Here is a 15,942-nt window from a genome sequence, read left to right as displayed (position 1 = left end):
GGGCTGAGGGACCCCCCCAACCCCAGTGCACGAATTTCGTGCACTGGGCCCCTAGTATTTTATAAAACATAACTCTGAGGACAGAATGAAGAGATGGAAGGTCACATACAGACAGGGAGATTAGTTGGTAGTCTATTGCAATAGGAGAGATATGGGTATTTCTAGAATAGGGTAGCAGTTATGGGATAAGAAGACAGCTGTGAGACAATTTTTAGAGCAGAACTCATAGGACTGGGTGACCTATGGATATGGGGCTACAAAGGGAAAGGGAGGGAAAATGGTGAAGTTCTCAGGCCTGGGTGGCTATGAGCATGGCTTGGAATGGGGAAGACAGGAAAAAGAACAACTTTTTCTGGAGAACTGAGAGGGGTTTGGTTTAGAACCCAATGACTGGTATGACCTAATGGGGCTAATACCAGGACTCAGAGCTGGGTTCTGGATTGTTCTCATTCTAAGCACCCTTTCTGTATATGAATTGTAATTTCTTCTGCTTGCATCATCTCTGTTTGTTATTGTCTATAGCTTTCATGTTGGAGCTCTCCTCAAATGTCCAGGGATCATTTGTTGGGCAGTCCAGGTAACTAAGCTGAACCTGGACTTTAGGAGGAGATAGAGGCAGAGACAAAGACTGATTTATTATGACAAATTGGGTCATGCAATTATGGAGGCTGAGAAGTCCTGCAATCTGCCATCTGCAAGCTGAAGACTCAGGCAAGCTGGTGGTGCAATTCAGTTCCAGTCTAAAGGCCTGAGAACCAGGGGAACCAATAGTTTAAATCCTAATCCAAGGGGCTAGAGAAGAGATGAGATGTCCCAACTCAAGCAGGCATACAGGAAGCAAAAAATGGCTTATTCCTTCTTCCTCTGCCTTTTGTCCCATTCAGGGTCTCAACAGATTGTATGATGCCCATTTACAATGGGGAAGGCAATTGAGTCTACCAAATCAAATGCTAACTCATCCAGAAACAACTTCACAGACACACCCAGAAATAATGTTTAATTAGGGCCTCTTGTGGCCAGTCAAGTTGACACATAAAGCTAATCATCAAAGCTCTTGAGGCCTTGAGGTCCTTGAAGGCAGATAGACTTGGTTCACCATTATATTCCCAGTATCTAGCACAGCAAACAATTGGTCAATATTAGCTGAATATGTTAATAAAATTAACTGAGCACACCCTGTTATACAGACATAATCCAATTTCTATTAGAATTTCCCTGTTAATCTAATAAATTGTATAGTATTGGGAATTTTCTTAAAGACTACATTCTCTTACTGTGGGTTTTATTTTTTAATATATTTTTATTGATTTTTAGAGAGGGAGAGAGAGTTAGAAACATCAATGATGAAAGAGAATCATTGATTGGCTGCCTCCTGCATGCCTCACACTGGGGATCGAGCCCCCACAATTTGGGCATATGCCCTGTCTGGAAATCAAACTGTAACCTCCTGGTTCATAGGTTGACATTCAACCACTGAGCTACACCAGCTGGGCTTACTATGGATTTTATACTCTACTAGAGGCCCGGTGCACGGATTCGTGCACTGGTGGGGTCCCTCGGGGATCAGGCTGAAACCGGCTCTCCAACATCCCCTGAGAGGTCCTGGATTGTGAGAGGGCACAGGCCAGGCCGAGGGACACCATTGGTGCATGATCGGGGTTGGGGAGGGACCATGGAAGGGCTCTAGGGCATGTTCGGCCCATCTCGCCCAGTGCCGATTGGCTGGACCCCAGCAGCAAGCTAACCTACCCATCAGAGCGTCTGCCCCCTGGTGGTCAGTGCACGTCATAGTGACCGGTCAAATGGTCAAATGAACAGTCAGACACTTAGTGTATTAGGCTTTTATTATATAGGATTTCAGTGAGCTCCATACTACAGCCTGGCAAAAGTTTCAAGTGATTGGGTCCACACATTTTCACTTAATTAGACTTTTGTATTTCCTTCCCAACTTAGCTACATATTTCTGGTATAGAAGATACCAATTAATTATGATTTGATGAGAAAGAAGTAAGAAGAAATAAATATGTCATTATTAAAAATTGGCCCTAAGAAAACAATTAAAGGCATAGCTTTCACCAAATTAGTCACTACAGTTTTCAGCATTCCTATAATTAGGACATTCTTGGACACAAGACCTGGAAGGAGATATTCTTTGTAAAATCCTCCTTTGAAACTTAGAGCCTAGATTTTCAATAATTAGCAGTAAATTATTAAAATTTATCTTGAAAATATGCCTTTACTTTTCTAACTAATTCAATATTCAATAATTATTAACTAAATATGTATTTGTTAAATTCATTATATATGCCAAGCCCTGATCTAAACATTAAGGAGATAACAGTGAAGAAACAAGCCAAGGTTTTGTTTGTTTGTTTGTTTGTTTGTATGGAAATTTTTAATACATACAAACTAGAGAAGGTAGGGTAAGGGACTTCTATCACCATCCAGTTTAATCATTATCAACTCATAGTTGGTATTCTTTCATTAATAATCTATTTCTCCATCCCTCTTCCTATATTATTTTCAAGTAAATACAAGATATATTATTTCATCCATAAATATATTGGCAAATAGCTCTAAAAGATAAGTACTCTTTAACCATAGCCATAATATCATTACACCACCTAAAAACAACAACAACAAAAAGTCCAATAATCTGGAGCTTACATGCTCCAGAGAGAGAAACAAGAAAGAAACAAGTAAACAAACAAATAATATTAGATAATGATGATTTTTAAAAAAAGCACACAAAATCCAGTTGACGGAATAGAGATTGATTTTCTATTGGGTGGTCAAATAAATTCTCTGAGTAGAGACATTTGCTGAGGGACATGTATAAAATGAGAGAGGCCCTAGCTGGTTTGGTTCAGTGGATAGAGCGTCCTCCTGCAGACTAAAAGGTACAGGTTTGATTGCCTTCAAGGGCATATGCCCAGGTTGTGGGCTCAATCCCCAGTAGGGGGCATGCAGGAGGCAGCCGATCAATGATTCTCTCTCATCACTGATGTTTCTAACTCTCTCTCCCTCTCCCTTCCTCTCTGAAATCAATAAAAAAATATTTTTTTAAAAATAAAAAATAAAATGAGAGAGAAGCCCAGCAGGCATGGCTCAGTGGTTGAGCATCGACCTATGAACCAGGAGGTCATGGTTTGATTTTTGGTCAGGGCACATGCCCAGGTTGTGGGCTTGATCCCAGTGTGGGATATGCACGAGGTAGCCAATCAATGATTCTTTATCATCATTGATGTTTCTATCTCTTTCTCCCTCTCCCTTCCTCTCTGAAATCAATATAAAAATAAAATAAAATGAGAGAGCAAGGTGTGCTACTAGAGAAAGAATGCTCCTGACAGAGGCTCCAGCTAGTGCAAAGTCCTGAGGCAGAGCTCAGTGTTCAAAGAATAGTAAGGAGCCCTATGAGTCTAGGAGAACTAAGTGGAAGGAAGAGCAGCAGGATATGACTTTGGAATGGTCACTGGGGCTATGATAGAGATGCTTTTAGATTCAATTCCAATTAGGTGTGATGGGCAGCCATCGGAGGTTTTTAAGCAGAGGAGTAACATGATCTGACTTATGATTATAAAAGACTAGAGGCCTGGTGCACAAAATTCATGCACGGGGTGGGGAGTCCCCCTCAGCCCAGCCTGAACACTCTCACAATCCTGGACTGCTGGCTCCTAATTGCTCACCTGTCTGCCTGCCTGGTCGCCCCTAACTACTCCCCCCCTCACTGGTCTGATAGCCCCTCACTGCCTCTGTGCGCCAGCCTGATCACCCCTCACTGTCTCCCCTGCCAGCCTGGTCACCCCCAACTGCCCCCCTGCCAGCCTGGTCACCCCCAACAGACCCCCCTGCTGGTCTGGTCACCCCCAACTGCCCCCCTGCCAGCCTGGTCACCTCTCATGGCCCCCTTACCAGCCTGGTCACCCCACGCAGCCTGCTTGTTCAGTCATTTGGTCATCCCTTGGGCCGGCCCTGGGTGGCTGGGCAGCTGCCATCTGAGGTTTGCCTGCACCTTGGGCCGGCCCTGGGCGGCTGGGGGGCTGAGGGGACTGGGCGTCGCCATCTTTGAGGGCGTGGCAGTCAATTAGCATATTCCCTCCTCATTGGCTGTGGGCACCACCATCTTTGTGAGGGCGTGATGGTCAATCCGCATATTCCCTCTTTATTAGATAGGATTATTCTGCCTGCTGTGTTGACAATAGTGTGTAGGAGGCCACTTGTAGGAGAACAAGTATGGACGCAGGAAGACCAATTAGCAGGCTATTGAAATAGTCCAGGTAAGAGCTGATGGTGAGGTGGTGATGAACTAAGATGGCAGCAGTAGTGATGGTAAGAAGTGATTCATTTCTAGATAAATTTAAATATACAGCTAATAGGACTGGTTGACAACCCAAATGTAAGGTTTATAACAGAAAGGTAAGTTCAAGGCTGACTTTAAGATATTTAGCCTGACCACTTAGTGCCATTTACTAAAGTGGGGAATACTGGAGGAAGAGCAGGTTTAGAGGGGTATGAAAAGCACTGGACATGTTAAGTGTGAGATGTCTAGTAAATATCCAAACAGAGATCAAATAGACAGATAGATAGCTGACTCTAGAATTTATGAGAACTGGATCTATGTATCTGCGATATACCAGTGTACAGATGTAACTGCAAGTCTAGGACTGGGTGAGATCACCCAGTTAGTGAGGGAGGATAGAGAAGAGGAGCGGTGGGGAAGAGAAAAGGGTCCAGCTGACGAGTCTAAGGAAAGACCAGCGAGAAAGGGGAAAGCCAGGAGGGCGGATGCCCAGGAATCATGCTGCTGTGAGATCAGTAAGATGAAGACTGACAAATGACCACAAGATTAGACTATGTGGTGGCTATTGGTGACTTTGGCAAGAATTGGTTCAGCAGAGTGATGGGGATGAAAGCTTAAATGTAATGGATTCAAGCATGAATGGAGGTGAAGAAGTGAAAACAGGGAAGCAGAGAAGTTGGGTGGTAACTGAAAAGAAATATTGAATCAAGGAAAGTTCTGTTAGGGCTTTTTGTTGTTGTTTAATGGAAACTATTAATGGGCTGACAGGAATAATCCCCTAAAGAGTGAAAAACTGATAATGCAGGAGAAGAAGGAATAATTGCAGGAACAAAGTCCCTAAGTAGGTGAGAGAGGACAAGGAAGCTCTTGCACAAGTCAGGGAGATACATAGAAGCACAGACAGCACACCCATTTCTATGGGAGGGAAATCAGAATATGTGGGTAAAGCTACAGGCAGATGGGAAGAATTAGTGGTTGGAGGCTATGGAAGTTATCTTTCTGCTATTTCTATTTTCTCCGTGAAACAATAGGCAAGGGGATCCAATGGAAGTGAGGATTTGGGAGATGGTGTTTGTTTGCAGAGAGGAGAATGTAAATGGAAAGTCACTTACAGGACAATGGTAGTGTTGAAAGCCTGCTTGAGATCTGCACTCTACATGAAAATAATCTTCAAAATCAAACCTTTGATCATGTTTTTCTCCTCTTTCCACAACCCAGTCCCTCTTCAGGCACTGAGAGCTATATCTCACTATAATTAGTTAGCACATCAGCCAATTCATTATTATTTAATTAATTGTTTATTATGCATTAATGCAATCACCATTCATTCATATTTATCGAGTGCCAGGGCCATTTTAGTTACTGGGTTTACAGAAGTGAATCTCTGACCTCAGAGAACTTATCTTCCATTATCTTAAAAGATATGAACCCTCCTGTTGCATCAAGCTTTGTTAAGAAGCAAAATTCCGTGGAGATTTAGACATATTATTATTTTGTAGACCCCCAAAGCAAAAAGGTTTCATTAACTATAGGGACAATTTATTATTTTTTAGAATATTAGCCACAGTCCAGAGGAGAAAGGCATATCTCTTTACAATGTTTATTTTTGTAGTTGATTATGATAAAAGGCATTTGTTGGGTGCCTAGCTGCTTTTGTATTGTGTTAGATTTCAAAGCAGCTGTGCTTTCTCAGTATGTATTGCATTGTCAGAAGCATCAGCATATTTAAAAAAAATATTTTATTGATTTTTTACAGAGAGGAAGGGAGAGGGATAAAGAGTTAGAAACATCGATGAGAGAGAAACATCGATCAACTGCCTCCTGCACACCCTCCTGCCCACAACCAAGGTACATGCTCTTGACTGGAATCGAACCCGGGACCCTTTAGTCCGCAGGCTGACGCTCTATCCACTGAGCCAAACCAGTTAGGGCAGCATATTATTTTTTGAGCTATAAATAAAGGTTTTCATTTTGCACTTTCTACTATAAGTTTTTGAAATTAAATAAATAAATAGATAGATAGATATGAGCCCTCCTTTAGACTTCCAATGGGCAGATGGAAGAGTAAGTCACATTGTGTCATGATGCCCTATGTCAGGCGTCCTCAAACTATGGCCCGCGGGCCACATGCGGGTGTTTTTGCCATTTTGTTTTTTTACTTCAAAATAAGATATGTGCAGTGTGCATAGGAATTTGTTCATAGTTTTTTTTTTTAACTATAGTCCGGCCCTCCAATGGTCTGAGGGACAGTGAACTGGCCCCCTGTTTAAAAAGTTTGAGGACCCCTGCCCTATGTTTTCATTAGGCAGATAGATAGATAGCCCTCATCCTTTTTAAAAAATGATTTATTGATTTACAGAGAGGAAGGGAGAGGGAGGGAGGGATAGAAACATCAATGATGACAGAGAATCATTGATCAGCTGCCTCCTGTACGTGCCTTACTGGGGATGAAGCCCAACCCAAGTATGTGCCCTGACCAAGTATGTGCCCTCTCTAAAAAACAATGGGGAAAAATATCCTGGAGTGAGGATTAAAAGGAAGGAAGGAAGGAAGGAAGGAAGGAAGGAAGGAAGACCAATTAAGACATGGAAGTTTTCATATTCGAACACTCAGAACTGGAGTCACCTAAATCCTTAGAATACCAAGGCCCCATGACAGATTTGGCCCAGCCAAGGAGTTAAGGATGTGCAGCCTGCCTCAGAGAATGCATCTTTATTTCTTTCCCACTAGTGCTGGGAATCCAGCCAAGGGCAGCAAACAGAAGAGTAACTTGCTGGAATTTTTATTTCTAGTGTAAGAGCAAGGATTCATCATTATCTCCAGAAGAGCATGAATTAAATAACCATCATAACAAAACAAGGGTCACTTCATCCAAATTCTCAGGACTGCATAAATCCTAGAAGATGCAGTGTCCTTTGCCCTAAGACAGAGCATACTCTAAAAAAGGATTAACTGATTACATTTCTACATTTTCTCTTATTTTCTTTCTTTCTGACCTGTACTGGCATTTTATTTTTCTATTTCCTTCTTCTTTGCTCACTAATTTTCATCTGCTTTCCATTTTTAATGAAATAAAGGCTCCTAGAACTGCTAGCTCAGGAAGCCACTGTCTGACCATAGGCAGTGGTCACTGGACTCTAGGGAGAAAGCTGGCTTTAATTGAAATCAGGGTTTCCTTCTGACTCTGGGCATATAGATGCAAGAAGAAGAGTGGAGTGGTAGCATGGACTGTGAGTTTCCTCCAAGAAGAGATTTGGATCCTCCTTTAGTGACCTCAGACTTCACAGCTCTGTTACAAAGAATAAGAATAGAATGATTATCTATTGGGTCCAGGAAAAATAAAATTAAGAATGGAGTGAATGAGCTCTGTGCTCTATTTCTTTGGATTAACAGATATTTCTTACTTGTTATTTCAAAAAGGGAATATATTGGAACATGACAGTGTTTCTGTTTAACTATTTTACAAGTAGCATGTCCCCATGCTATGTTCCTCTTTGCACAGCAGGTGTCAGCCTCACACAGCCTTTCTCTTAGGAAATCCACATTCCTAAGAAAAATGGCCCTCTTACTTACCCTTTTATCAATTTCTTTCATTTTAAGCATGCAAAAACAACAGGAAACAGTCACCCAGATATTGGAAATAGAGTCGTGCTAAAGTACTTGAAAAATGGCCAAACCAAGGACTACGTGAAGGGGTGACAAATGTTAAGGTGGGAGAATGGGGAGGGCAGATTAACTCCTGTGGGTCACAGTGAACAGATGTTAAGTGTTGGATTCAAGTTGGGTCTCTAAAAGACACAGTTATGACACTAACTCAAGAAGCGGTGGACATGGCCCTATCAAAGGGTCTTTTGTTTCTTCCAGGCAAAGGAAGTTGAGGCATCAGCAAGCAGCTATAGTGTCCTGGGAGAAGTTCTCAGTGTACACCATTGATATCCACCTTGTCCACTAATAGGTTAAGTGTCTTGTTTTTTACCTCAGGCAAGAGACTTCTCTGAGCCTTGGCTTTCTAATTTTTATTATAGGAAAAAATAACCGCCTTGTCTACCCAGAGTAGGAAAAAATTGAGATTTTGTACATAAAAGTTTGTAGACGGTAAAGCACTATTTAAATGTAGAACGTAGAATAAAATATATAAAGGCAAATATAGAATAGAGTTATGAATAAAAAAGATGCCAGTGCTCAAGATTTAAGAAACTTCAATTAATCATTTCTATAGATTTTTCTCAATATACTATACCACGATTTTTCTCTCTCCTGTGTTCAATGTTAGTCATGTGGAATTGTAACACACTTAGGGTTTATTTCATAAAAACTTCCCAACCTGGAGAGAGAACCATATAAGGTCCTGTTGAAGGAGGGGAAGAGAGTCCTTTCCTAGCTTTTACATTGTACCATTAATAGACAGATATAAGCCACTTGCAAACTCCAAGTGCTAAACAAATAGACATATTAATCTTCAACAACCCTTCCTTTCCAATCTGATGTGCTTAGTACCACTATATCCCAAGAATGTATTTGATTCCATAACCTTGCCTCTTAGTTCATAAATTGAGACGGCTAAAGTTTGCCATGTTGTGGTCAGTTTGAACTGGTTTGGGCCAGACACATAAAATTCATTGCATTTATGTTTTATCTCGTGTTAAATTTACATAATTTTAATTAGAAATGCAAACATTACTGAAAGAACTTATGTTTGAAAAGCAGAAATATTGTTTTATATCTTGATGTTGACATTTGATCAGAAGTCTTCAAATCAGATTGTTTAAGAATAAATCCATTAATTTTCCCCTCTATGCTTTCTAATGTCAGGAAAGACCAGAGGAATTCAAACTTTTTATTTTCCCATGACTCATCCCCACCTGTGGAGTTTTGTGCTATATATTCCCTGCCTTGTCTGTTCTTTTTGTTAAAAATTCTCATCATCACCCCCTACTTTTTTTTTTTTTTTTTTTTTTGCTGAGGCTTCCAATTTGCAATACCTTGAACTGGCAGAGAAGTAGAAGGGGTTGAACTCTCAACCTTTGAAATCTCTTAATACTTGCTGAGTGGTCAAGGAGCAAAGTAGAAAAGACTGCTGATTGAACTTTACCCCATTTGTTTTTTTGTTTTGTTTTTTTTTAATTTTTTTCTTTATTGATTAAGGTATTACATATGTATCCTTATCTCCCCATGGCCCCCACCCCCCTCCCACACACACCCACTCATGCCCTCACCCCCCTGTTGTCTGTGTCCATTGGTTAGGCTTATATACATGCATACAAGTCCTTTGGTTGATTTCTCTCCCTTACCCACACCCTCCCCTACCTTCCCTCTGAGGTTTGAACTTTACCCCGTTTGGAAAAGCCTTTGCTACTATAGCTCAAACATCCATGTTTTAAAGAAGTATTTATTTTCCTAAAAAGTAAAAATATTTTGGAACATATTCCAAAAAAGTGAGGCCAAATTTTCTGTACTTAGTGGTTAGCTTGGGGAATTTTTAGACCTGCTTTAAAATCAAGTGCTTTTGCATAATGTATTTAATACAGATGAAAAATGATTTTATTTTAGATTTATTGTGTTGTCTGTTGTATTCTTCTTGCTGTTTTTTCAAAGTACTTTACAGTTATAAATAGACATCATTGCTCTCACTCTTAAGGCAGCAATTTCTGGGTGAAATGATTCAGGGAAGCCAAGACACAATCTTAATACGATTATAAATTAGTCATCCCTTAAGATCAACAATCTGTTCATGAACAGAGAGGTGCTGACAACTCCCCACCCCTTCCCTGGTCTGCCTTTCAGGTAATTGATAGATGCAAAAAATATTGGAAGCTGTGAAAGGCCCCATTCTACCAGATTTGTGTGTCATTCTTTCCTGGGACCAAGGTGGGACAGTCTTTTTACTCCTGCCTTGTCTAACATTAAACAGAAACTGTGAACAGTGGGACTATTGCCTCTTGTTGGCGAGCTTGCTTCCACTACACTCTTCACAGTTCACCATCGTACTAAATGAACTTCTTTTCCATTACTTTTCATTCTCTCCATTTCCCACCCCTGCTGGCGGATTTCCTCCTGCTTGCAGAAACGTGAAGATGATGTCCTTACAACGTTCTCTCCAGTATCCTCAAATGATCCAGATATAAATATTTTAGTGCCTTCGCCAGTGACTTTCAGAGGGCATGCAAGTGTCGGCGCTAGTCCCTTATTTCTAAAGCTGTCTGATCTGTAGCGCAATACGAGCTATTGGATTCTCCCATAACGGTTGACACGGAGGAAAAGAGAAGGTTCCAAAGAGAACTATTTAAATTGAAAAGGAGGGAGGAGACGGAGGATGGAGAGGAATGGAAGAGAGAGGGCGGAGCTAGCTGAGCACATAAAACCGCACAAGAGGAGGAAGCACGTTTGTGTGAGCCCGAGCCACCCTCCTGCGACCAGGAGAGATGGGGCAGTCTGTGCCGTGAGCACGGAGATCAGAAGAGGGAAAACGAGGACAAGAAGACAAGCGAGACAGAAGAGGACGTCTGGGAGAATCGGAAGGCAGGAGCCCTGGAGAGGAAAAGAAACCCGCAGCAGGTGGAAACAAGATCCAGAGCAAACCAGTCGGAGCCACAGTTGTTTTCCTTCAAGAGAAGTGGCGGAGGACTGCCCTTTTCCCCTTCAGTCAGTGAAAAGTACTTTTATCCTCCTCAAAGGAAAGGCTAAGGGGAGGCAAAAGTCTGTTCTCTTAAGGGGAGAGCTGAGGGGAATCCAGACTCTCTCTCTTTTTTAAGCGTCTGAAATAAGCCACTGCCTGGTATACATTGCAGAACCATCCTGTTTTCCGAAGATCTACATCCCTCCCGGGAGAATTCCAGCCGGAGTAGCTGGTACAGTTTTATTTTTGTATTTAAATATCTATGTCTCCTCTTTCTCCTCCCTTTTAGCAACACTTTCCTTGTTCATAAGCACGAGTGACAAGGGAGTGTCCACGTAGAGTAGAAATATTTTCCATCTTCTCTTGTATCTGCCTGTGTCTTTTTAAGAGGGAAGGGGTGGTTCTTATTATTGGAAAAGGACGTTTTAATGGGAAAGGCTCGCTCTATAAATCTATTTACACCCGTTCGCCTTTAGAGAGAGAGAGATCTTTCGGAGGTTGAAATCCTACTGGGAAAGATGGAAAAAGGAGCCAGGCACCGAACCAACGCTGAAAAGAACCACCCAGGGGGGAGCCAGTCGGAGACTGGGTCCGGAGAGGGCGGGGTCGCCCTGAAGAAGGAGATCGGATTGGTCAGTGCTTGCGGTATCATTGTAGGTGAGTACGACTCCCTCTCCCACCACCCACCTCCCTCCCTCCCCCCTGCCCCCCTTGGTGGTCCGCCTGCAGAAACTTAACCCTCCTGAAATACTATTTATGTTTCCTATTCTCTTGGAAAATGATCGCCAGTCACCTGTGCTGCAACCTACTCCTTGCTGGTGAAGGTTTGTCCAAGCCAAGCTGAATAGTTTTGTCCAGTGCTCACAGAATAGAGAGGCAAATAGGGACCACACACCTGGCCGCTGGTCAGCGTTGCCTGGGGGCATGCTGAAAAAAATACGCCTTTGGGCTCCCCACGTGGAGGTTCCCATTCAGTAGGCTTCAGGTGGGGCCAGGGACCCTGAATCTTAACAAGCTTTGTGCAGCCATCTCCTCAGCAGACTGTGGACTCGCTTTTGAGGCATGTTAGTAGATAGTTGGTTATTTTATGTTACATGAAACTACGGGCCTACAGGATGTGTGATAATAAAAATAGCTACGGCGGCCGTCATAACGCTTTGCCTTTCTATAGCTTTTCCACTTTACGCACTTTGCGAAGTGAATGCGACAGGGCTCTTGTTCCCATTGCACAGGTGAGGAAATAACTTACGCAAGAAGAGACAGGTTGCGTCTTTTTGTAAGTGTATAGTTTGCACTTTCTCTAGTTGCCTAGTGAAGTCCCCTGTCTCCTAAGCCTGTGGGTTCTTTTTTTTTTTTTTTTAATTTTTGTGAGTTTATTTTAGCCAAACTGTCGACAATTGGCAGGAAACAGAATCTCAATGGATTGGGATATAGCCTGTGGGTTCTTGAAAGGAATTGGGAGTAACTAGAATGTGGAGTCAGAGAGGAACTGATGGGTGAAATGCACCCCAGCTTAGAGGCTTTGAAGGTGGGGAGCCTGGGTGTCCCAGAGAGTGCAGTGCAGGCCACTTCAACCCCCTAACTATACTCAGCAGGGCGTCCCAGGTGCAGCTTCATCTCTAGAAAACACATCCTCCTCTTTCCGGAGAGGCTCTGGGTTTGGCTGGGCAATGGCGCATTACTGTCGTCACTTCAGGGCGTGAGAGTTTCTCCTGCTGTCTTTGGCAGAGGGCTTTACCTTCTCCCCATGGAAACGGGTGCGAGACAGACAAGCTGGGTATACTGCATCATCTTGTTGTTAATCCCCCCCCCCATTTATTTTTATTGAGAGTGGAAGGGAGGGGGAGAGAGAAAGAAAGAAACATCAATGTGTTGTCTCCCCCTCCCCCCCTCCCCCACCCCACGCCCTGCCAAGTACGTGCCCTCCACCGGGATTCAAACCCAAGACCATTCGGTGCACGGGTCCATGCTCTAACCACTGGGCACACCTGCCAGGGCTCTCCAGAGTTCTTTTTGACGCCTCATTGTGTCATGGTGCCCACGAACCAACTTCTCTGGATGACCGGATGGTCCATTTATTAGCACAGAGACATTTTTGGCACCTGTGCAATAGTGACACTGGAGAACACCCTTGAAATAAAATAAAATCAGTACAGTATTCAGATAATCCTCTTCACCTCTACACCCAGACTTCAGTGATATGGTCATCTCCACCCTGCTTTTAAAATAGAATTCCACTTTATCTAATTGTCTGACTCTGGGAGGTTTTCCAGGTATCTACAGTTATAAGAAAAGCAATGTTATTTTAAAAATTATAGTCATGATCTGAATCTCTCATTACCCTTTCTTTGCCTCTCCTTAATCCCAATTGCTCTAAAAAATGAGATCAGCAAAGTGCTCCATTTGTACAGCACGTGCCAATTTATGTTATATAAATAGCAGAGCCTGTTACCTCTTTCATCAGTTTGACTGATAGGATTAAGCACTTTCCTCCCTTTGGGAAGGTTCTGATTCATACACAGATGTGCACACCCACATGCACTCAGGCACAACTGCCTTCTTCCTGCCTCAGCTTTGCTCACACACACGTACATGTGTGGAGGTTTTCAAGGGCAGAGGATATTTTCCTGTATACTCAGATTGGTTTATCTCTTTCTTTAACATTTTTCTAAGACTATGAGAAATGTGAGTGTTCAGGTATAAAAAGTACAACTTGAGTGAATGTTGCTACTGACTTATCCACAACCTCATGGATGGCAGTATGGTGAAAAGAGATGCCAGATATGTGATTTCAGAGAAATCTGGCTATTTTTCCAAAGTGAGAGAATCCTTTTAGTTACTAGGCACTATTCTACATCTAAGCTAGGATGAGATGCAAATTTCCCTTTTAGGATGATATGGGGTCAAAATCCTTTCAGTTGTTGAGTTACAAGTGTGCGAACAGCTGCCTTATCCTTCTCTGGAGGAGTTTCTGAGTGGATGATAGTTATTCAAGTTTTATCAAGACCAAATGCAAAAAATAAATGCATTTTCTACACAGAATTCAGTGTTCAACATCAACACTACGGAAGAAATAGAATTAGAAGGCAAAAAGAGAAAGGAAATTTCCTAAGTGAATCAGATAATGCGGTATGTGAAAGTAGCAATTGCCTCAAGTCTATCTATCTCCTACCCAATTGACTTAGAGGGATAAGTGAAAGTATATTTCATACAAGCTCATAAAACTTCATTCACAATCGTCACTGATGACCTAAAGTACAGGGTGCTCCCCCCCCAAATCTACGCACACTTTGAATGATTATATATAGTCAGTGTTTATTAACATTTAAGTGAGTTATCAGCTGTTAAAGTGTATGTATATATTTTTGGGACACCCTATAGAAATAACAGAATGGCAGATGCTATAGGAATATATAATGAACTAATAGAAGACTCATGCCCTAGAGTCTCTTAGGGAGATGAAATTCATATGCATTAAACAGAGAACATTGAACATGCATTATATAATTGAGTTGTGTAAGAGATGAAGGAAGGCAGTTAGGTGAATGGTGGAAGCACAAAGAGAGAGAGGTTCTCACCCAGAACTAGATTAAAAAGCATCTTGAAGGATGTGAAAAAGATGGAGTAGAGAAGATGATTTGGGGAGATTTTGTAGGTAAAGGGGCAATAACTAAACTGTTATTTTCTGGAGAAAAAAACCTGAACTGTTACTTCTTATTCATCTCTGAGTCTTTAGTATTTAGCAGAGTGTCTGACACAGAACAATTACTTAAATGATTATTATTTTTTTTAATGATTATTGAATTTAATTGACTCTTGGACAAAAGTCTGAAGACAGTAATAAAAAGTGTTTATCTGAAGGGCTGTTGGGAAACTGGCTTGAAAATCTTTAAGATAGGAATAATTTCATCAACCTGGACATTTAGGTTGTCCCATTTTCTTTCTTTTTAATTCTCACCTGAGGCTATTTTTTCCCCCTATTGATTCTGGAGAGAGAGAGGAAAGAAAGAAACATTGATGTGAGAGAAACATGGATCAGTTGCTTCCCATACATGCCTTGACTGGGGATTGAATACAAAACCTGGGTATGTGCTCTCACCCAGAATCAAACTCACAACCCTTTGTTGCACTGGATGATGCTCTAACCACTGAGCATGCCAGCTAGGGCAGGTGGTACCATTTTCATTCTTTTTTTTTTTTTTTTTTCCATTCTTTAACATCACCTTTGGCCTTAAGCCCGTGGTCGGCATACTGCGGTTCGCGAGCCACATGCGGCTCTTTGGCCCCTTGAGTGTGGCTCTTCCACAAAATACCACGGCCTGGGCGAGTCTATTTTGAAGAAGTGGCGTTAGAAGAAGTTTAAGTTTAAATAATTTGGCTCTCAAAAGAAATTTCAATCGTTGTACTGTGGATATTTGGCTCTGTTGGCTAATGAATTTGCCAACCACTGCCTTAAGCTAAACAAGCTATTGCTCTCCATGTGCTTGGTTAAGAAAACCTGTTGGCAATAGATGAACTTAGATCTCTCCATGAACGTAAAGAGAATGTGAAGGAGCAGCAAAATCCATTTATTAATTATACCAAAGCTACTGTTAATAGCTTCCATTATGAAACACTTATTATAAGTCAGGTACTCATCCAATTACCTAACATACATTATACATTACCTTATTTATCCCTCACAATAACCCTGAGGTAGACACTTATTAACCCTTCCTCCAGATAAGAAAATAGAGGTTCGGAGGGAGAAAGTCCCAAGGTGGTGAAGGTACACAGCTGAAAAGTATGAAGCCAAGATTCAAACCTAAAGCTTGTCTGAATCCTGAATCGAGCTTTTAAGCATTACTCTCTGCTATTTCTGTTTTTATCTCCTAAGAAGTGTGTTTTCCTTTAGACTCGGGGCAGACGTCCTTATCATCTTTATAGATGAAGCAGTTAGTGTTGTATTCCCAGTGAGGAAGTGTCCCAGGGTAAAGGGATGTTGGGCAATCAGCTGGGGTGGAAGAAGGTAGTATTCCTGGTGCAA

The 15,942-nt window shown here is 41.9% G+C and overlaps 1 protein-coding gene across 4 annotated transcripts in view; it reads left to right on the top strand.

Annotated features, from left to right (window-relative positions):
* Window positions 1–4,212: 4,212 nt before the first annotated feature.
* The window catches only part of SLC7A8 (solute carrier family 7 member 8), a 54,244-nt gene continuing 42,514 nt past the window's right edge, over window positions 4,213–15,942 (top strand). The window contains exons 1-3 of one of the 4 annotated variants that reach the window (XM_054716456.1): window positions 4,213–4,277; window positions 11,053–11,148; window positions 11,393–11,573. In XM_054716456.1, the coding sequence (XP_054572431.1) occupies window positions 11,435–11,573 (139 nt within the window). In that variant the 5' untranslated portion in view covers window positions 4,213–4,277; window positions 11,053–11,148; window positions 11,393–11,434. Of the gene's footprint in view, window positions 4,278–4,306; window positions 4,330–6,107; window positions 6,149–11,052; window positions 11,149–11,392; window positions 11,574–15,942 lie in introns of those variants that run through there. The other 3 variants (XM_054716454.1, XM_054716455.1, XM_054716457.1) reach the window with 3 other exon arrangements.

Source organism: Eptesicus fuscus, chromosome 5 (genome assembly GCF_027574615.1).
Source record: "Eptesicus fuscus isolate TK198812 chromosome 5, DD_ASM_mEF_20220401, whole genome shotgun sequence".
Taxonomy (NCBI): Eukaryota; Metazoa; Chordata; class Mammalia; order Chiroptera; family Vespertilionidae; genus Eptesicus; species Eptesicus fuscus.
The sequence above is the reverse complement of the archived record's forward strand: the minus strand, read 5'-3'. Positions and strand labels throughout refer to the sequence as shown.